The sequence below is a fragment of the Salvelinus alpinus genome, chromosome 13 (genome assembly GCF_045679555.1).
Source record: "Salvelinus alpinus chromosome 13, SLU_Salpinus.1, whole genome shotgun sequence".
Taxonomy (NCBI): Eukaryota; Metazoa; Chordata; class Actinopteri; order Salmoniformes; family Salmonidae; genus Salvelinus; species Salvelinus alpinus.
Genome location: NC_092098.1, coordinates 45007608 through 45031060, shown reverse-complemented (window position 1 = coordinate 45031060; position 23453 = coordinate 45007608). Strand labels below are relative to the sequence as shown.

The 23453-nt window shown below is 41.7% G+C and overlaps 1 protein-coding gene across 5 annotated transcripts in view; it reads right to left on the bottom strand.

Moving 5' to 3' along the window:
* The window catches only part of LOC139537770 (gamma-aminobutyric acid receptor subunit gamma-2), a 63298-nt gene that overhangs the window by 38699 nt on the left and 1146 nt on the right, over positions 1-23453 (bottom strand). For all 5 annotated transcript variants that reach the window (XM_071339523.1, XM_071339525.1, XM_071339526.1 and 2 more), the window contains exons 2-5: positions 17105-17244; positions 13694-13761; positions 1645-1865; positions 915-997 (exon numbers count right to left, since the gene is read on the bottom strand). In XM_071339523.1, coding sequence (XP_071195624.1) covers positions 915-997; positions 1645-1865; positions 13694-13761; positions 17105-17244 — 512 coding nt within the window. The remainder of the gene's footprint in view (positions 1-914; positions 998-1644; positions 1866-13693; positions 13762-17104; positions 17245-23453) is intronic.

Sequence of the window (23453 nt, the reverse complement as noted above, 5' to 3'; positions counted from 1 at the left end):
GATATCCTGTAACAGACCCTGTCTGTCTGGTTACTGTACTGGTCTCTCTCACCAACCCTGTCTGGTTACTGTACTGGTCTCTCTCACCAACCCTGTCTGGTTACTGTACTGGTCTCTCTCACCAACCCTGTCTGGTAACTGTACTGGTCTCTCTCACCAACCCTGTCTGGTTACTGTAGGTTTGGAAGTGAATGTTATACTCCCTCTTTCATTGTACTGCTTCTCCCCCCTTACTGCTTTCTCTACTTTTTCCCTCTTTCACAATAGAAAAGCTCTAAAAACACAGCAGCATGTTGTGCACTGTGCTGATGTCTTCATGGTATAGTGCTTGTTCTTGGCTGCCACTGCTGTTGGAAGTAGGCATGTGGAGGCCATGGAGAGAGAGAGAAAGTGGCATGTGGAGGCCATGGAGAGAGAGAGAAAGTGGCATGTGGAGGCCATGGAGAGAGAGAGAAAGTGGCATGTGGAGGCCATGGAGAGAGAGAAAGTGGCATGTGGAGGCCATGGAGAGAGAGAGAAAGTGGCATGTGGAGGCCATGGAGAGAGAGAAAGTGGCATGTGGAGGCCATGGAGAGAGAGAGAAAGTGGCATGTGGAGGCCATGGAGAGAGAGAGAAAGTGGCATGTGGAGGCCATGGAGAGAGAGAGAAAGTGGCATGTGGAGGCCATGGAGAGAGAGAGAGAGTGGCATGTGGAGGCCATGGAGAGAGAGAGAAAGTGGCATGTGGAGGCCATGGAGAGAGAGAGAGAGTGGCATGTGGAGGCCATGGAGAGAGAGAGAAAGTGGCATGTGGAGGCCATGGAGAGAGAGAGAGAGTGGCATGTGGAGGCCATGGAGAGAGAGAGAGTGTGTGAGCGAGAGAGACAAGAGTGAGAGTGATGGTGGGGTAGTAGAGAGCACATGGCAAGACTTACAGCTGGAAAACTCCAGCGGACAGGAGTGCTCATCCATTGGGAAGTTGTTCAGTTTAAGCTGGCACTCGGCATCAATAGTCAACCTACAAACAGAAAAACACAGTTTGCATCTGCTGTGCTGGTCGGGGTTGTCAACAAAGCATATAACGTATTCTGTTCTGTAACTATCCTGTCTGATTTCTATTGGTCAGTGGACTTAGAGCGTTGGGTCAGTAACCGAAAGGTTGCTAGATTGAATCCATGAGCTGACAAGGTAAAAATCTGTCGTCCTGCCCCTGAACAAGGCAATTAACCCACTGTTCCTAGGCCATCATTGTAAATAAGAATTTGTTCTTAACTGACTTGCCTAGTTAAATAAAGGTTAAATAAAAAAAATAAAAATAAAATTTAAATTATAAATTAGTCATTGGTGAGATTGGAGTTCCCTAATTAATTAATGAACTGTGGTTGCATTCTGGGAGAACATCAATCACTGCTGGGTTGAGGAGTCCAGTCCACCAAAGTTCATCTTCTCATTAGACAGTGTGAGGGAGAGTTAGCTAGCTAGCCAGGCTGAAGCTACTCTTCTTTCTTAACCAGAGGCACCAAATTAGGATGATTAATGTGGTCTGAAGCGCAATCAGTCAAGCTCAATCAACTACCGCCTGTCAAATACAGTCAACTGGAGACCGTCTGTTTCCTCATGTGTCAGTGTCTCCCAGTGGTGCTTCTTCATTGGACAACATCTCACCGCAGTGTGTAGAGTATCCGTCCGTCGTTCCAGATCCGGAGCATACGATTGGGTGTGGTGATCCAGTGGGCGTCGGCCTTCTTAGAGTTGCGGAAGAAGGTGTCGGGGATCCAGATCTTGCCCACCATGTTGCTGTTGAGACGCAAGACCTTCATGGTACTGTTGAACTTCAACCTCCGGTCATACCACGTCTGGGCAAAAAATATGTCGATGGTGTACTCCTGCGGAGGGGAAAAAAACAGGCTTGATTCTATTAAACCCGCGGTGCGGTATTATACAAGGTCAAATCAAATCAAATTTTATTTGTCACATGCGCCGAACAAAACAGGTGTAGACCTTACTGTGAAATTCTTACTTACAAGCCCTTAACCAACAATGCAGTTAAGAAAAATAAGTGTTAAGAAATAAAAAAAAGTTGAAAAGAAATAAACAAATAATTAAATACCAAAAATAAAATAACAGTAACGAGGCTATATTCGGGGGGTACCGGTACCGAGTCAATGTGCGGGGATCAGAGAATGTTTTTTACTACTGTAGGAACCTAATATTACTAGCTAGACCCCACTCACAGGTATATGCATCCTGTTTTCAGAATAAGAAGTGTATACACAGGCAGTAGTAAATAAACACTGCCTAATTGCCTATCACTATGGCAGTTGAGTTGATTCCATCCATAGTCATCTTTGGAAGTTTCATTCCAAAATGCTATATACAGTCAGGTCTAGGGTTACACATCATAGGGAATATTCAGAGGTGGAAACTTTCCGTGGGAATTAACGGGAATATATGGGAATTAACGGTGACATATGGGAATTAACGGAAATATATGCAAATTAATATTATTACCATTTAAATGTAGATGTTTTTTGCATTGGATATATTTACCATATCATATGGAAAAAGAAACATTAACCTTTAACTTTATCATAAGTAGACATAATTGCAAATTATTAAATCCTTCCAATATAATTTCCAACAATTTAGTTACGAATTGAAATTTAATTAAATGAGTTGACTCTTAGCATGGAATGATTTCAATGAACAAAAAAAATGAGTATATTTAATGATCCCCAATGATCCATCGCATCTCGCAAAAACGTTTTCTACATACATCTGTAAAATTATAGTCTAGAAACTAAAGCTATGGTTGTCTTCCTCTCAGGCTTCCATGTCTTCTCCCTGGATCTCCTCAATGTCCACCTCTTGAACATTAGATTGAGGCCTCATCTTCAATGTCACTTTCCAACCTTGTTGAGGATGGCTGGTTGTCAGGCTCAAGAAGCCTCAAATTTGCCCTGATGGCCACCAATATTTCAACCCTTGTATCGGTCAGCCTGTTGCGTGCTTTGGTGTGTGTGTTCCCAAACAATGACCAGTTGTGCTCTAAGGCGGCAGATGTTGGTTGGATTTGGAGGATGATGGAGGCAACAGGGGAAAGCCTCAGATCCACAAAGTCCCTTCCACCAGGTGGCTGATGAGATATGTTGGCACGACTGCCATATTGCATCTCCATCCCAAAGCCCTTGCTTGGAAATGTACTTCGCCAGACTGCCAAGAACCTTGCCCTCATCCAGGCCAAGGTGCGAAACACGGTAGTGATGACACCATAGGCCTTGTTGATGCACTTCACCAGACAGGATGCTCTTGCCAGCATACTTTGGGTCCAACATGTACGCTGCCGCGTGTATGGGCTTCAGGCAGAAGTCTTCACGCTTTGTGATGTATTTCAGAACTGCAGTTTCCTCTGCTTGGAGCAACAGTGAAGTGGACAGGGCAGTACGGGTTTCTTCTCTTACATCTGCAAGCAGAGTCTGAACATCAGACAGGATGGCATTGTCTCCCTCAATCCGTGCAATGGCTACTACTATAGGTTTCAGGCTGCTTACCACTCTCTTCCAAAATACATCATCCAGGAGGATCATCTTGATGGGGCTGTCCATATAGGCAGACTGTGATATGGCCATTTCTTGGAGAGACTCTTTCCCCTCTAGGAGACTGTCAAATATGATGACAACACCACCCCAACGGGTGTTGCTGGGCAGCTTCAATGTGGTGCTCTTATTCTTCTCACTTTGCTTGGTGAGGTAGATTGCTGCTATAACTTGATTACCCTTCACATACCTAATCATTTCCTTGGCTCTCTTGTAGAGTATATCCATTGTTTTCAGTGCCATGATGTCCTTGAGGAGCAGATTCAATGCATGGGCAGCACAGCCAATGGGTGTGTTGTGAGGGTAGGACTCCTCCACTTTAGACCAAGCAGCCTTCATGTTCGCAGCAATGTCTGTCACAAGTGCAAATACCTTCTGTCCAAGGTCATTGATGACTGCCTTCAGCTCATCTGCAATATAGAGACCGGTGTGTCTGTTGTCCCTTGTGTCTGTGCTCTTATAGAATACTGGTTGAGGGGTGGAGATGTAGATGATGTAGTTAACTATTCCTTGCCCACGAACATTCGACCACCCATCAGAGATGATTGCAATACAGTCTGCTTTCTCTATGATTTTCTTGACCTTCACTTGAACTCTGTTGAACTCTGCATCCAGCAAATGAGTAGATAAAGCCTGTCTGGTTGGAGGGGTGTATGCTGGGCAAAGAACATTCAGAAAATCTCTTCCAATACACATTGCCTGTGAGCATCAGAGGTGAACCAGTTGCATACACAGCTTGAGCAAGACATTAATCAGAATTTCTCTGACTACGTTCCTCCATTGAGTAAAGAAAACTTCTGATTCCAGGAGGACCATGAGCTGTTGCTATCATTTTCACCTCGAATTGAAGTAGAGGGACTTTTGTTAGAGGTTGCTTGTTGTGAGCGCTGAGGGAACTTTATGCACTTTGCTGGATGATTCTGCATCTTTGTTGCATTCTTCACATATGATTTGGCACAGTATTTGCAAATGTACACAGCTTTTCCTTCTACATTAGCTGCAGTGAAATGTCTCCACACATCAGATAGTGCCTGTGGCATTTTCCTGGAAAGATTAGAAAACAATTTGTAGAAAAACCCCAAATATAATTCCATGTACAGATAAATAGTTAAGCAGTTAGATTAAACAACTCCTTTGTAAAATACATTTCTTAAAATGAAACATGTATGGAAACAGGTGAATTAACACTCCTCAGTTAGCAGGCTCAAGCAACCTAAAACCCACATGGTAGCAAAAACTGACTAGCAGAAATTGCTAACAAGTTAGAAATGATTTAAACACACTTTGCTGTAGGCTACTATTTACTAGTTAACAAAACAATCATGTATGTCATATAAAATATATTCACCCCAACAAGTATTGTAATCAAAACTTACCAGAAAGCATGTAGTCCTTGACTCAGACAGTGTAGTAGTGTGGGCTCAATAGTATCTCAGTGTGCAAGATCTTGAGAATCAGCTGTACATGGAAGAGGGCACTGCACATGTGATGGAAGAATGCACTGTGCATGCAGAGGGTTGCAATTCCATTGAATTGGGGATATTTTAACCAAAACATGCCACAAGACCTAGAATTGCCTGATGTGTATCCCACAAAAAAAGGTTCACCGTTATAAGCTAACTTTTTACATGAATTTAAGCAAAATTCCCCAAAGTCCAGGGCTTAACTTCCCATGGAAAATTTCCAGAAACTTACCGGAAAGTTTCCAACCCTTTGCAACCCTAATCAGGTCCATAAATATTTGGACATTGACCAAGTTATTATTATTTTAGCTGTCTACCACAGCATATTGGAGTTGAAATTAAATAATGAATATGAGCTGAAAGTTCAGACGTTCAGCTTTAATTTAAGGGTATTTACATCCAAATCAGGTGAACGGTGTAGGAATTGCAGCATGTATTATATGTGGTACCCCCTTAAAGGGAGGTACATTAAAGGGACCAAAAGTAGTTGGACAATTGGCTGCTCAGCTGTTCCATTGTCAGGTGTGTGTTATTCACTCATTAGTTAATTTACAAGTAAGCAGATAAAAGGTCTAGAGTTGATTTCAAGTGTTGCATTTGCATTTGGAATCTGTTACTGTTAACCCTCAATATGAAGTCCAAAGAGCTGTCACTGCCAGTGAAGCAAGCCATCATTAGGCTGAAAAATCCAAACAAACCCATCAGAGAGATAGTAAAAACATTAGGTGTGGCCAAATCAACTATTTGGTACATTAAAAAGAAAGAACACACTGGTGAGCTCAGGAACACCAAAAGGCCCGGAAGACCACGGAAAACAACTGTGGTGGACGACAGATTATTTTGCTGGTGAAGAAAAACCCCTTTGCAACAGTTGGCCAGATCAAGAACACCCTCCAGGAGGTAGGCGTATCTGTGTCGAAGTCAACAATCAAGAGAAGACTTCACCAGAGTAAATACAGAGGGTTTACCACAAGATGTAAACTATTAATACGCTTCAAAAACAGATGAGACAAGGATCAACTTGTACCAGAGTGATGGCAAGAGAAGAGTATGGAGAAGGGAAGGAATTGCTCATGATCTGAAGCATACCACCTCATCTGTGAAGCATGGTGGAGGTAGTGTTATGGCGTGGGCATGTACAGTATGGCTGCCAATGGAACTGTTTCCCTTGTATTTATTGTAATGTGACTGCTGACAAAAGCAGCAGAATGAATTCTGATGTGTTTAGGGCTATATTACTTGCTCAGATTCAGCCAAATGCTTCAAAACTCATTGGACGGCCCTTCACAGTGCAGATGGACAATGACCCGAAGCATACTGCGAAAGCAACCCAAGACTTTAAGGCAAAGAAGTGGAATGTTCTGCAATGACCAAGTCAATCACATGATCTGAATCCAAATGAGCATGCATTTCACTTGCTGAAGGCAAAACTGAAGATAAAACGCCCCAAGTACAAGCAGGAACTGAAGACAGCTGCAGTAAAGGCCTGGCAGAGCATCACCAGGGAGGAAACCCAGCATCTGGTGATGTCTATGGGTTCCAGACTTCAGGCAGTCATTGACTGTAAATGATTTGCAACCAAGTATTACAACTCACAATTTCATTTATGATTATGTTAGTTTGTCCAATTACTTTTGAGCCCCTAAAGTTGGGGGGCTATGTATAAAAAAGGTTGTAATTCCTACACGGTTCATACAATAATTTTGACAAAACTCTTAAATTAAAGATGAAAGTATACACTTAAAGCACATGTTGATTGTTTCCTTTCAAATCCATTGTGGTGGCGTACAGAGACAAAGTTATGCAAATTGTGTCACTGTCCAAATACTAATGGACCTGACTGTATCTGTTTTCAGAAATGTTGGTTATTCAATAAATTATGAAAGAGATTGGTGTGTTATTTCCACTATCTAATCATGGCATGAGGTTGTTCAATGACAGCAATGTATTTGTTTAAAATCACTTGATGGTTTAATTTCAGAGAAATTAATAATGGGTTAACAATACTCACTCTCAGAAAAATAAGTAGTACTGCTAGGTTTTACACAATCAAATGTAACACATAACTACATTTTAATAAAGAACTGTACAAATGCTACATATGAGATCTGTACGTAAAACATTTACATTTGACATTTTAGTCATTTAGCAGATGTTCTTATTCAGAGCGCCTTACAGTAAGTGAATTCATCTTAAGATAGCTAGGTGAGAGAACTACATATCACAGTCAAATATACAGGATACGAACAATGCATTCCAGCTAAACAATGGATATATAGCATTTTGCAACAATATATAAATATTATACACATCTAAAATCGCTGAATTAAAAATCATATAAAAATCATAAAAATCTTTACTGTTGACGTTGAGACTGGTGTTTTGCGGGTACTATTTAATGAAGCTGCCAGTTGAGGACTTGTGAGGCGTTGGTTTCTCAAACTAGACACTCTAATGTACTTGTCCTCTTGCTCAGTTGTGCACCGGAACCTCCCACTCCTCTTTCTATTCTGGTTAGAGCCAGTTTGCGCTGTTCTGTGAAGGGAGTAGTACACAGCGTTGTACGAGATCTTCAGTGGCAATTTCTCTCATGGAATAGCCTTCATTTCTCAGAACAAGAATAGACTGACGAGTTTCAGAAGAAAGGTCTTTGTTTCTGGGCATTTTGAGCCTGTAATCGAACCCGCAAATGCTGATGCTCCAGATACTCAACTAGTCTAAAGAAGGCCAGTTTTATTGCTTCTTTAATAAGCACAGACGTTTTCAGGTGTGCTAACATAATTGCAAAAGGGTTTTCTAATGATCAATTAGCCTTTTAAAATGATAAACTTGGATTAGCAAACACAATGTGCCATTGGAACACATGAGTTATGGTTGCTGATAATGGGCCTGTGTATGCCTATATAGATATTCCATTCAAAATCAGCCGTTTCCAGCTACAATAGTCATTTACAAAATTAACAATGTCTACACTGTATTTCTGATCAATTTGATGTTATTTTAATGGACAAAAATGTGATTTTCTTTCAAAAACAAGGAAATGTCTAAGTGACCACAAACTTTAGAACGGTAGTGTAAATACACGTTAAATTCTGTGTTGAAATTAAACAATGAATAAAAACTACTGTAGAACACCCTGAGACCCTAAACAGGAACGAGTGTCCTCCAGAACGTTGAATACAAATCACTCTCCATGTTCCACCGAACCCGTTTAAACTGAGGGCAGTTTTACAACTACATGGTAAAACTGCTGTCTGGGATACATTGGCAGAGCATTTTCTCAAAGCAAAATGGCTTCCTTTCAGGCCATGAATCCTTTGTTCCTATTAAAGAATGCAGCTGCACTGGGCCACCTTGAGCCCCTCAACCTGAAAATGAAATGTTTAACGGGGCAATTAATGGCTTCCCTTGTTTAGCAGAGGCATTATCTAACCTCATAACCTCCCTGGGAAGCACTTTGCTCTCACTCTGACAAAACCCTTCCTGCAGTGCTCTCTGTCTCCCATTCAACAGGCCTAGGAAATATATATGAAGGCTATTCAATAGAGCACTGGAGAAAGGAGAGAGGAGTGTATGTGTGTGTGGTCATGTGTGTGTTTGAGTGAGAGAGAGAGAAAGGAAGGAAGAAAAAGAGGGAAAGTGAAAGAGAGAATAGGAGAGAGAGCGAGAGAGAGAAAGAGAGAGAGAGAGAGAGAGAGAGAGAGAGAGAGAGAGAGAGAGAGAGAGAGAGAGAGAGAGAGAGAGAGAGAGAGAGAGATTGTTTTTTGTGGATTTGTGTGCGAGAGGACATAGGCTAAGCATTGTAGAAAAGATAATGACTAACAGTAAAGCCCAAATCCATAACAAAGAGTCATGAATGAAATAAAAAGCAACCCTGTTACCCGGCAGACATTTATGCCAGTTCAATTGGCTGTTAGTGTCATTTTTAAACGGACAGCCCAAATTCAATGACATGGCTCTCTTGGCCTTTTAATTTGGGCCTTCCAAGCGGGAGCTGAAATGTACTGCCTATCCCACCTTTGTTTCTCAACACAGTAGAGGGGTCCATCCCATTCCAGCCCAGTCTGATCTAAGTCTCTGAGATAATGGGCTTTCGCAATAAAAAACAACAACACGTAAAACATTTACATTTAAGTCATTTAGCAGACGCGCGTATCCAGAGTGACATACAGGAGCAACTAAGGTTGAGTGCCTTGCTCAAGGGCACAATGACAGATTTGTAACCTAGTCGGCTCAGGATTCGAATCAGCGACCTTTAATAAAGACATATTATGCATAGACTATATACAGGTCATTCGGAAAGTATTCAGACCCCTTTACTTTTCCAAAAATGTTTACCTTACAGTCTATTTCTAAAATGGATTAAAGAATAGTTTTTCCTCATCAATCTCCACACAATAACCCGTAATGACAAGGTGAAAACTGTTTTTTTTTTAAACTGTTGCAAATTTATAAAAAATAAATAAATAAATGGAATACCTTATTTACATAAGTATTCAGAAGCTTTGCTACAAGACTCAACATTTAGCTCAGGTGCATCCTGTTTCCATTGATCATCCTTGAGATGTTTCTACAACTTGATTGGAGTCCACCTGTGATAAATTCAATTGATTGGACATGATTTAGAAAGGCACACACCTGTCAATATACGGTCCCACAGTTGACAGTGCATGTCAGAGAAAAAAACCAAGCCATGAGGTCGAAGGAACTGTCCTTAGAGTTCCGAGACAGGATTTTGTAGAGGCAGAGATCTGGGGAAGGGTACCAAAACATTTTCGCAGCATTGAAGTTCCCCAAAAACACAGTGGCCTCCATCATTCTTAAATGGAAGAAGTTTGGAACCCCCAAAACTATTCCTAGAGCTGGCCGCCCGGCTAAACTGAGCTATCGGGGGAGAAGGGCCTTGTTCAGCGAGGTGACCAAGAAACCGATGGTCACACTGACAGAGCTCCAGAGTTCCTCTGTGGAGATGGGAGAACCTTCCAGAAGGACAACCATCTCAGCAGCACTCCACCAATCAGGCCTTTATGGTAGAGTGGTCAGACGGATGCCACTCCTCAGTAAAAGGCACTTGACAGCCTTCTTGGAGTTTGCCAAAAGGCACCTAAAGACTCTCAGACCATGAGAAACAAGATTCTCTGGTCTGATGAAACCAAGATTGAACTCTTTGGCCTGAATGCCAAGCATCACGTCTGGAGGAAACCTGGCAACATCCCTACTGTGAAGCATGGTGGCAGCATAATTTTTTTAATTTAACCCTTATTTAAGTAGGCAAGTCAGTTTAGAACAAATTCTTATTTACAATGACGGCCTACCAAAAGATAAATACAATATAAATATAGGACAAAACACACATCACAACAAGAGAGACAACACAACACTACATAAAGAGAGACCTAAGACAACAACATAGCAAGGCAGAAACGCATGACAACACAATAATAAGAAGAGACTTGCTTGGGCCAAGAAACACGAGCAACGGACATTAGACCAGTGGAAATCTGTCCTTTGGTCTGATGAGTCCACATTTTTTGGTCTTCCAATTGCAGTGTCTTTGTGAGACGCAGAGTAGGTGAACGGATTATCTCCGCAGGTGTGGTTCCCACCGTGAAGCACGGAGGAGGTGGTGTGATGGTGTGGGGGTGCTTTGCTGGTGACACTGTCTGATTTATTTAGAATTCAAGGCACACTTAACCGGCATGGCTACCATAGTATTTTGCATCGATACGCCATCCCATCTGGTTTGCGCTGAGTGGGACTATCATTTGTTTTTCAACAGGACAATGACCCAACACACTTCCAGGCTGTGTAAGAGCTATTTGACCAAGAAGGAGAGTGATGGAGTGCTGCATCAGATGACCTGGCCTCCACAATCACCCAACCTGAACCCTACTGAGAATGTTTGGGATGAGTTGGACCACAGAGTGAAGGAAAAGCAGCCAACAAGTGCTCAGCATATGTGGGAACTCCTTCAAGACTGTTGAAAACACATTCCATGTGAAGCTGGTTGAGAGAATGCCAATTGTTCAAAGCTGTCATCAAGACAAAGGGTGGCTACTTTGAAGAATCTAAAATCTATTTTGATTTGTTTAACACTTTTTGGGTTACTACATGATTCCATATGTGTTATTTCATAGTTTTGATGTCTTCACTATTATTCTACAATGTAGAAAATAGTACAAATAAAAACACTTGAATGAGTAGGTGTCCAAACTTTTGACTGGTATTGTATATATTTTTTTATACATTTGCAGAAATAATTACTAACCTGTTTTTGGGGTATTGTGTGTAGATTGATGAGGGAAAAAAATATTTAATCCATTTTAGAATAAGGCTGTAACGTATTTTTTTTTGGGGGGGGAACAAGTCAAGGGGTCTGAATAGTTTTCGAATGCACTGTAGCTCCATTACCTGTTCGGGTGACATGTTTTGTTCTTGAGAAGATGTGTGTTTACTACTAACTAGCTAGCGGGTCAACTACTGTAGGCTGTCTGTCTCGTAGGAATGAGAGAATGCACATTGCACTGTTTCAGGTGCTTATGGCTGGCTGTTAATCAAATGGCCAGGGGCTTGCCCAAGTCATGGGACCACAAGCCGACAGCACGGCACCAGATTCCATATAACCCGTATGTTGGAAAAAGGCTGCCTAAAACTTCATAACTCTTCATAAAACTTCATAAAACCTATGTCAAACTAGGGATTCCGTGGTTAAATAAGGTAAAACAATCATTCAATTAATATTTTATTTGTGAACATGAACTATACTGTACATTGACACATCAAGACCAAAACTGGAGTTTTAAAACATGCAGTTTTGGCCAAATTTGCAAACATCCCGTAGACTTCTACTGATCTAGTATCTCTTTTACCTCCATAGCCTTAGTCTACTGAAACCAGTTTGGAGGATACTATACTGTAAGCCTCCTGCTACCAGTCAGATTCCCATTATAAATGTAGCTAGATTGCTTCCTGTTCAGAATAGGAATTGTGCATGCACAGGTAAGCATTTGTAAATGTTGTTATAGCAACAGCTTCCGGGTTAAACTCCAACGCCATGACTACTGACCAGAAAGCAGGATCTTGCTAGTCTCTTCAGGACATTTCAACTTACGACCCAAGCAGGCCTTGCACCAAATGGATGCTGCTTAAAGCTATGCTTTGATACACACTCCAGCATCATCAGCCGACCCATAATCCTCTTCTCTTTAGAAAAGCTAGCATCTTCACCACAATCCTCAACAACAGCCATGATGTGATTTCATGTGAACGTACCCAGCACTGATTACATCTGAATGTACGGCAATCAATATGGTCTTGACCTGCACGTACACACAAAGGTATACTCACACACAAACAGACACACAACGCACACATGCAAACACATACATAAACACTAAGAAATGTGAGCTGGTTGCTATGGAGGATCAAGGTGATTAAGAACAGGAAGATCAAACGAGTGACTGTCTTTAAACCCCACGATGACAGTAACAGAGCCATGCTTGTGTGGCTCAGTTGGTAGAGCATGGCGCTTGCAACGCCAGGGTTGTGGGTTCATTCCCCACGGGGGGACCAGGATGAATATGTATGAACTTTCCAATTTGTAAGTCGCTCTGGATAAGAGCGTCTGCTAAATGACTTAAATGTAAATGTAAGACTTTCTCTGTGGCTTGGCGCGTGCCCATGGTGGAGATGAGATTGTTGTGCTGAATAACAATGGAATTGGAACCTCAGCATGGATTTTAACTGGAGTACAATGGGACACAGTGGTTGCAGTCTCTCTAAGCAATGCAGTCCACTTATCTCACCCTACACACCCTGCCCTATATTTACAGCCCAGCTTACAGTAACTCCTGTACTCTCTACAAATAGCAACAACCATCTTGGAGTAGCTTATTCCATAAAGTTTGTATAGGCCTACTCCATAGAATTCTGGATGTCTTTCCGACAACCATAGCCAAGGCAATGAAACAAAAGCTATGATATTAACTTGTGCAAGGTATCTTAAGTTTGATTTATGCAACAATCCATGGCATGACATGAAAGCAACACAATCAGAACACAATTATGCCATTCATTACATAATGCAATTCATCAACATTACAGCTTTCAATGTATCTATCTATTTTGAAAACAAACTTGGCATGTACATGAACAGACCATGACGTAAATAAAATATGTCTGAAAAAATGCAATGATTGGCGGCTACTGATAGACATCAAATCAATTAAATCCAACTGTATGTGTCACATGCTTGGTAAACAACAGGTGGAGACTAACAGTGGAATGCTTACTTACGGGGCCCTTCCCAACAATGCAAAACATTTCAAATCAAAAAATAATTTGAGAAATAATAGAACAATAATAACAGAAGGAATAAACACACAATGAGTAACGATAACTTGTCTATATAAAGTACTGCACAAACAGCCTTAACTCATCCACCCTATAGGTCTTCACAGCAAAAACCATGTAGTCTCCCAGTGAGTAACGATACCTTGGCTATATACACGGGGTACCGAGTCGATGTGCAGGGTTACGAGATAATTGGGGTAGGTATGTAAATATAGGTAGGGATAAAGTGACTAGGCAATAGGATAAATAATAAGCAGTAGCAGCAGATTGTAATTTGAGAGGGGACTCTCTCTATATACTCACCATATTGATAGCATTCACTGGGCCAATACTGTTGACAAACATGTCTGTGTGGATCACGGTTGGTTTTACTGAAAGAAGAAAAAAACTAGTGTTATGATGCACATTCGATATTCTGTGTTTAGGTATTAGTCATGTCTATCTTATGTCAGGGCTAAATAGCTTGTACCACTATAGCAGTTAGTGTGTCCGAGTGTAAAATGATGGCACCATGGAGCTGTCCATGGTGCTGAAAACAGACTTTATGTACCCTGCACTAAATTCTCTCTCTCTCTCTCTCTCTCTCTCTCTCTCTCTCTCTCTCTCTCTCTCTCTCTCTCTCTCTCTCTCTCTCTCTCTCTCTCTCTCTCTCTCTCTCTCTCTCTCTCTCTCTCTCTCAGCAGGAAATGGTAATTATTATGTGGACATTTTTGTAGGGTTTGATATTTTTTTTTGTAAGAGACAATCATTTTAGGATCCTAAATCTGTCCTGAGCCTGAGACGAGCTCTGCTTTTCCAAGATATGGATGTGGTAAAGGCTTTGACACAACACAGACACTGCTTCTAGTTTATCTCCAATCACAAACTCGCTCACCATAAAAGGCATGTTACTAGAGATTATATAGTCAGTGGACATAAACTGGCCCCATTTAGTGAGTTTCCGACTGCATAATCGGTGTCAAAAACATAGCATGATAAAAACAAAACTTAAAGACAGATTTAGTTCCAATTGCCAGCTGGTAAATTGATTTCTTTGAAAAACACAATAAATATGACTGTATACAAATTAAATAAAAACATAGCTTGGCTTTCTGAATTCCCAGACCACTTTTGAGGATGATAACATTAATGCAGTCGTATAAACAAACTGCTACATTCATCATGGGAATACTCAAAGGTGCAATGGTGTGTAAAACCTACAGCCAGACAACAAATGCAGCAAACTGCCGTTTGGACGTCCTCATTTCCTTTGGCTCCAGGTTGGCTTCATATTATAACTTGTCTATACCTGCATGCCATGACGCACACCATTTCCTTTTAAGCAGATAACAACATTGCATCCTGTGTCCTTGTGATATCATAATGCGAGGAAATTAAAATGTAATTCCCCACATATCTCTCTTGTTAGCTATTTTGCTAGACATAGACTGCAGCAGCATTACAATTGAATGAGCTGCACAATGGACTTGAAAAGAACTGTCCACAATCTGCAATGAATCCAAATCCCAGTTTTCAGTGCAACGTAGCACTCTACGTAGTTGTTAGCTAATTATACCCACTGTGTAACTCTGGCAGTCTGGGAGATGACAGGGTGCAACATCAGATCATGTCTGATGGTAAGATGGTGGCGGCTGCCTCGGTAAATCTATTGTAGCTGTATGCATTTTCTGTCTGAACATGGGAGCTGACCCCAGCTGCCAGCCCAAGTGAAGGGAGAGAAAGCTACTTCACTGGCTCTATACTTGGCCAACAGCAGTGCAGGGACAGACGATGCTAATAGGCCCATGATGGATAACCAGCCGTCCAGGTTTCACAGCTCACACTGTGTCTGCATAATAATGCTAGAATGTTGTTTCTGTTGCACCAACCTTTACACAAGTCATACTGGGGCGGGCCTATGGCCCTGTAGACTGAATGGGCTCAGTGAAATGAGAGGGCTGTCTGTGATGACGCTATCAGTGATGATGGTGTCTGCTCATCATTCATGGCCTGTAATACTGATGTAGATACAGTGAGGGAAAAAAGTATTTGATCCCCTGCTGATTTTGTACGTTTGCCCACTGACAAAGAAATGATCAGTCTGTAATTTTAATGGTAGGTTTATTTGAACAGTGAGAGACAGAATATCAACAAAAATATCCAGAAAAACGCATGTCAAAAATGTTATAAATTGATTTGCATTTTAATGAGGGAAATAAGTATTTGACCCCCTCTGCAAAACATTACTTAGTACGTGGTGGCAAAACCCTTGTTGGCAATCACAGAGGTCAGATGTTTCTTGTAGTTGGCCACCAGGTTTGCACACATCTCAGGAGGGATTTTGTCCCACTCCTCTTTGCAGATCTTCTTCAAGTCATTAAGGTTTCGAGGCTGACATTTGGCAACTCGAACCTTCAGCTCCCTCCACAGATTTTCTATGGGATTAAGGTCTGGAGACTGGCTAGGCCACTCCAGGACCTTAATGTGCTTTTTCTTGAGCCACTCCTTTGTTGCCTTGGCCGTGTGTTTTGGGTCATTGTCGTGCTGGAATACCCATCCACGACACATTTTCAATACCCTGGCTGAGGGAAGGAGGTTTTCACCCAAGATTTGACGGTACATGGCCCTGTCCATCGTCCCTTTGATGCGGTGAAGTTGTCCTGTCCCCTTAGCAGAAAAACACCCCCAAAGCATAATGTTTCCACCTCCATGTTTGACAGTGAGGATGGTTTCTTGGGGTCATAGGCAGCATTCCTCCTCCTCCAAACACGGCAAGTTGAGTTGATGCCAAAGAACTCCATTTTGGTCTCGTCTGACCACAACACGTTCACCCAGTTGTCCTCTGAATCATTCAGATGTTCATTGGCAAACTTCAGACGGGCATGTATATGTGCTTTCTTGAGCAGGGGGACCTTGCGGACGCTGCAGGATTTCAGTCCTTCACGGTGTAGTGTGTTACCAATTGTTTTCTTGGTGACTATGGTCCCAGCTGCCTTGAGATCATTGACAAGATCCTCCTGTGTAGTTCTGGGCTGATTCCTCACCGTTCTCATGATCATTGCAACTCCACGAGGTGAGATCTTGCATGGAGTCCCAGGCCGAGGGAGTTTGACAGTTATTTTGTGTTTCTTCCATTTGCGAATAATCGCACCAACTGTTGTCACCTTCTCACCAAGCTGCTTGGCAATGGTCTTGTAGCCCATTCCAGCCTTGTGTAGATCTACAATCTTGTCCCTGACATCCTTGGAGAGCTCTTTGGTCTTGGCCATGGTGGAGAGTTTGGAATCTGATTGATTGATTGCTTCTGTGGACAGGTGTCTTTTATACAGGTAACAAACTGAGATTAGGAGCACTCCCTTTAACAGTGTGCTCCTAATCTCAGCTCGTTACCTATATGAAAGACACCTGGGAGCCAGAAATCTTTCTGATTGAGAGGGGGTCAAATACTTATTTCCCTCATTAAAATGCAAATCAATTTATAACATTTTTGACATGCGTTTTTCTGGATATTTTTGTGGTTATTCTGTCTCTCACTGTTCAAATAAACCTACCATTAAAAGTATAGACTGATCAATTCTTTGTCAGTGGGTAAACGTACAAAATCAGCAGGGGATCAAATACTTTTTTCCCTCACTGTAGATTGTGACGAAGGCGTTGATGCAAACTGAGATTGGTCTTTGGGGAGGGCGGCCATAGCAGCAGCGGCCAATCAATGTGCAGTGGTATGACACCTACCTCCTATATCTGGTCGCAGTTTGTTATCGTAGCCATCTAGTAGGCTGTTTAGGATGTTGGTGACATCGCTCTCGTAGACTTTGGGAGTCAACACCCACGTTTTGTTTGTCACATCATCGTCATTTTCAGTCTGGAGGGAGCTGGGAAGAGAAAAGGGGAACAGAGGAAATATGAAGCAATGATTTTTCCATCAGCACTATAAACAGCAAGGTAAAATGAAAAGAGAGAGAATCATGTTATGCTGTCAATATGTAAAGCAACGATCCACAACAACAGCACAGAAAAGACCACTACATCATACTAGGCTAAGCTTGCTATGCGTTTAGGCTCCATTCTTTCAAATGTGCACTGCCCGCTGGTTGAAATCAAAGGACAAGCCAGAAACGGGATAAAAGGGTAGAACTCCTGCTGGTTGCCACTGATCTCTATGTGATACCCTACATGAAAGTCTCACAAACTGACACCAGCCCCACAGTGCAGCTGGAACTGAGGATAACGGCAATGAATAGTAGCATAGTCTTCAAAAACAAAAACCCAGTTAGGAGAGAAAGACTGTTACCCAGGCCCTTTCAGAACGCTGAAGAAATGCAAGGTGCGAACAGTGGACCTGACATTGTTCCTTTGTGTGAGATTTTGTAATGGAATGATTGTTCCCTGCTCTCTTTTCAGTGCTCGAACAGAAGGGTCCGTCTTGTGAGTTGGCTCACCTCTGTAAAATGTCTCAACCAAGAGTGCCATAGTCACCAAAAACACAGTCAGGAGAGAAACATGGGGAGAGAATGTTCTGGTTTCTCAGGCCCTTTCATAAGACAATGAAGAAATGCAAGGTACAAACAGTGGATCTGTTGTTCCATTTGTGAGATTTCTTCTTTGAGATTCCTTGGTTCTCTGCTCTCTTTTCAGTGCTCAAGGAGAAGAGTTAGTCTTGGGAGTTGGCTCACCTCTGTAAAACGTCTCAATGCATTACAAGAGCCAGTTAACTGAATTACACATGGAATAAAAGTGCTTTGCAATGTGGCTGGGATACTGAGGCTGGACGTGTGAATACACCTATGATGGTGCATTGGAGTGCACCACAGATGAGTCTTATCTAGAAGTGCTAACGGCAACACACTGTCATGAAGTGTGTGATTAAACTAACAAGCACAGATTCAGGGCTCTGGGAAGTTGTTACCGCCAATGGCACGATAGATGGAATATGAAGGATTTCCATTGTGTCAGAACTTACTGTACCAAGAGCTTTACCCAACTCAGTAACCATGGAATCCGAGGGATACTGTATATATAGAAAAACCTTGAGAACAGCCAGCTACTGGAAGCCCATTGAGCAGAGAGAGGCTTCAGAGGAAGAATTGTTTTCATGCACTTAGGCATGGTGCAGGACATTGTGTTTTCACTGCCAGGCTTCCTCAGGCAGCATTACGTGCTTTATATTTATATATGGTGACACCACCAACACATTAAGACTTTATAGAGGGATTCAGGACAGCTTGGATCTTTTGGCCTATCTTGGATTGTAAATGGACCTGATGTCGAATCAAATTTTATTTGTCACATGCGCCAAATACAACAGGTGTAGGTAGACCTTACCGTGAAATGCTTACTTACAAGCCCTTAACCAACAATGCAGTTAAGAAAATAGAGTTAAAAATATTTACTAAATAAACCAAAATTTAAAAAAATAAAAGTGACTATGCATAGATAATAAACAGTGAGTAGCAGCAGTGTAAAGTCCGGGTGGCCATTTGATTAATTGTTCAGCAGTCCCCTCTGTTCTAATAATAGAACTAGAATGAAGATTGAAATAGTTAAACATACTAGTTCTGTGGTTCTATTCTACTGCAGAGTCGATTGAGCCAATAGCATTCAGGTGCTGTTCCTACTTTTCAGCAGAACCCAGTTGTCAACGGAAATCCTCCAGAGACGGCTGGATGAAAGAGAGATCTGTGTATGTCCCCCAGACAGATCTAAAGTATCAGTGGCTAATTTTCTAATGTTTCTAATGTCCAACTTAGAATGTGACACTGGGGTCCACTGGAGTACAGTAATGTTATTGTAGCTAGCCCCATTGAGAACATGCTACAGCTGCAGGGCCTAGCTAACCACAAGAGGACTGTTTCCTATACTGAAAGGTTAAAATTGCCTTTATCGCAGTTGCATCATGTGAAAACTGCTATCAGATGTATTTTTTTAAATTAACATTTTCCTCACGTACCAGATGAAAGACAATTCAATTGTCTTCAGAAAAACTATTAAGATGTATTTGAAAACACTCCTTAAAGTAGTTCTGTTAAATACGCTCTCTAATTGAATTCTTATCATCAACACCAATGATTCATAAAACATGTATTTTTTATTTAACCTTTATTTAACTAGGCAAGTCAGTTAAGAACAAATTCTTATTTACAATGACGGCCTACTCTGACCAAACCCGGACGATGCTGGGCCAATTGTGCGCCGCCCTATTGGACTCCCGATCACGGCCAGATGTGACACAGCCTGGATTTAAACCAGGTACTATGGTGACACCTCTTGCACTGTGATGCAGTGCCTTCAACTGCTGCGGCACTCGGGAGCATCGATATCCAAATACCAGTATACTGTACAGACCCCCAAATCAGTTACTTCAATATCATTTCAAATACTACAAACAATTCTGGGATGATTTGATGTTAACTTTAAAAATATATATTTGAGCATAATGTTATCAGGTGGGAAAATCACTGCTTGTCTGTTGATAGTAATCATGTCACGTTTCCGTAAGCTATCATTTCCTGGGTTTGTGTCTGTGGCTAATGAGGCACAGCCCGTCCCAACTCTCCTCCTATCCAGCCACACACAAGACACATCACTGAGCACCATTCTTACAATCACTACACCAAATGAAGACTCATTACGGTAGCTAACACTGACTGCCTTAACGTAGTCCTCGCACCATTTTGCTTGTTATCGCCATAGAGAAGGTACTAGGACCTATCCCTGGTGGAACAAGATGAAAATGCCTGTTTGTTCATTTCTTGGAGGGTAAGATTGCAGTTTAGCTGACATTTTATAAAATGGCCTCCTGGTGCTCTGTCCTGAGGACACAGAGCTATTAGTGACACATCACCTGACCTGTGGTGACTTGGTACTCCCTAATTAGCTCACCTCTGGCAGCAGCTCTATTTGTGTACCCAGTTAAGCCTAACTAAATGGGATCAGACAGATTAGAAACATTATGATTGTTTAACGGGATACTTTGGGATTTGGGCCATTTATCTACTTTCCTGGAGTTAGATGAACTCGTAGATACCATTTTTATGTCTCTGTGTCCAGTAGGATGGACGTTTTGCAAGCCAATGTTAACTAGCGTTAGTTTAATGATTGGAAGTCTATGGGTATCTGCTAGCATGCTAGTTAGTAATTGTGCTAGCGCTAGTTAGCAACCTCCTTTCAAACTGCAAGCAGACATAAAAATGGTATCCACAAGTTCATCTGAATCTGGGGAAGTAGATAAAGCGGCTCATTGTCAAAATCCCGAAGTATTTTAAGAGGTGCAATACATTGTTTTCCATCAATGATTAAATACAGCTTAGGACAGATAAGGTTCATTTGAGAGGCACAAGACTGTTGATTTCATTTGTATTAACCGCAGGAGGCTGGTGGCACCTTAATTGGGGAGGACGGGCTCATGGTAATGACTGGAGCGGAATCCGTGTAATAGTATCAAATAATCAAACACATGGTTTCTATGTGTTTGATGCCATTCCAATCACGCCGTTCCAGACATTATTAAGACCCGTCCTCCCCTCAGCAGCCAACAGTTCAGATAATAAAAAAGGACCATTAGGCCTACAGTACACAGAGGTTTGTGAGGGAAAGAGGGTGATACTGTTTCTTTAAAACTAGCATGGGATGGCAAATGATACCAGTCAAAATCCGAAATCCATTATTAAAACAGAGCAGTTAAATTGTAAAATGGGACTACAGAGGCCTACTGAAATTCTAGACACACTGAGCGGCATGCAGGTGGGAATTTAAGGAAGCAGGTGATATAAATACTTTTGAAGAAGTTGTATTATCCCCAGGTCACCCACTACAGTAGGCAATTCCCTGCGCTCTTTAGAAAGAAACTTGCTGTTTAGGATTAAGAATAGGCCCAGCGGCCCATATCCAGTGCCTTCCATAAAAGTCATTTCATTGAAGGCCGGTAGTCACACAAGACACCTGTAGGTCACAGTAATAGACATCCTGAGGGGTTATACTGTAGATGCAGTTTGTCTGACATACATTACATGCCAAAAAGTATGTAACCTGCTTGTCGAACATCTCATTCCACTAATTTGAAGGGGTTTCCACATACTTTTGGCCATGTAGTGTATTGCTTTTGTAATCACAACATAGTCTATAGTCATGGACAGTTTAACCCAATGGGCAACACGGGCCTTGCTTCTGGCATGCTAAACAGTGACTTACTTGATTTAATCCCTTGGCTCCTATAATAAGCATAGGCCATTGATGATTGTCCTCCATATGCTATACTGTAGTTGTGTATGTTTGCTTCTTTGACAACAGTTGTTGAGTATATCAAGTGATAAGAAAGAGAGGACACACTGAGAGAGACAAATTAACAATACACGTATGTTGAGTATGGTGGGTTTGCTATAGGTAAACTGTTTGACAGTAGTGTCATCCACCTATACCGAGTTGCATGCAATGTTGTCAGAAATTATAATTGAGCTCTGACTTGCAAAGCGCTGACTTGACCATCCACTACAAGCTGTAAGTATGATTGCCAGAAATGGTTGCAATATGGATCAAGCACTACACATACCCTTTGATAAGGCACACCAATGTGATAAAGCTTAATACACCTATGCCCATTGTTTTGTATGGCCCCGACCTAGGGCCCACCTTAATGCAGCACTGTCTGCACATGGACTATTAGCTATTCATATTGTGATACTCCACTCAACGCAGATCACCTAACCTGTGATGCTCTGTTGGTCTTTTAGAAGCAGAGACATCACAACACAAGCTGCCCGGGTGGGTTGGGGTCGAAGGGAGGGCCACCAGACTATAGGTAATCTCTCATTGTTGGACTACTTCCTGCTGGCAAGGCTTTGGCACTTTCTGGGTTTACAGATACTCCTTGGGGATTAGCTACATCAGAAGGCATGTGTTTCCCCTGGGTGCCCTGTGGGTGGCCGTGGAGCATGGCCCAGTGTACTGTAAACCAAGTAGTTGGAGTGAAAGTTGGATGAGTATGTTATTACTATACAATTAATACTAGAGATCCTGAGGTGCTTACGAAGTCACTAACAGTGGTTATAGAGTACATACTCATGTAATATATATATATATAATATATAATTCAAATAGATAGTAATACATTTGTAATAACAAATATATCCCTCAAAATGTGTCAACATAAAATCCCTTGGCCAGATGTTAGGACAGTTCAAACCTTAAGTTGTACCTAGCCATGACAGCCTATATATACAGTGTTGCTCTTTCACAGGGCCTTATGTGTTATGACTACCTAGGATGCACCCTTCTGTTGCCTTTCTCTGATAACCATGAGCTGCAGTCAGGGTGAGCTCATCACATTTCATGCGTCTTATTTACGTGGTCCCAGATGCATATGAAAAGCCTTGCCTACTGAATTCTTGAGAACAGAATCCTTTTAAATTAGGTTTGAATCATGTTAAAGGCTGGCATATGTGTGAACACAATAGCACACACAGTGCAGACATTTTGATCTAGGCCAGAGACTCCATGGCCGCATTTTCTACGATGGTGATTGAATGAAGACTGATCTATCACCCTCCATTTTTCACCCTCAGGCAGCACACAAGACAGAAGCGATGTGAGCCCTTAAACCATCCGCTTCCTTCTCAAGTGTTCATATTTTCTTGGTGCAATGGGTGCCTTTTCGTGACAAGTCAATTGAGCATTTTCTTTCTACAGATTGTGGAGTTAGCAGTGAACCAGAGATAGTCCATATGTGTCTCTCTATTGTTGCCTTTATTGCACTGCTTCTATGTAAATACCATTTTGAAAAGTCGTGATTTAGATACAGGAATCAACAATTACTTTTGAATCATGGTTTTAATGGCTAAGGGGGCGGTACATATGAGACCGGTGGGTTTCATTGAAGTTCTACATCCATCACCTTAAAAACATTCTGGGAATGAGGACGTTTTGGATCTTGTAATATATAAGGTTCATGCATCAATAGGCTACGTCTTCACACATGCCATTTATACAGTACATAAACATAATCATTTATGTTGACAACACTTCAACAGAATGATATGGTATGCTATACATCAATTTTCAAGACATTAGCTTTAAATATTGTTGACAT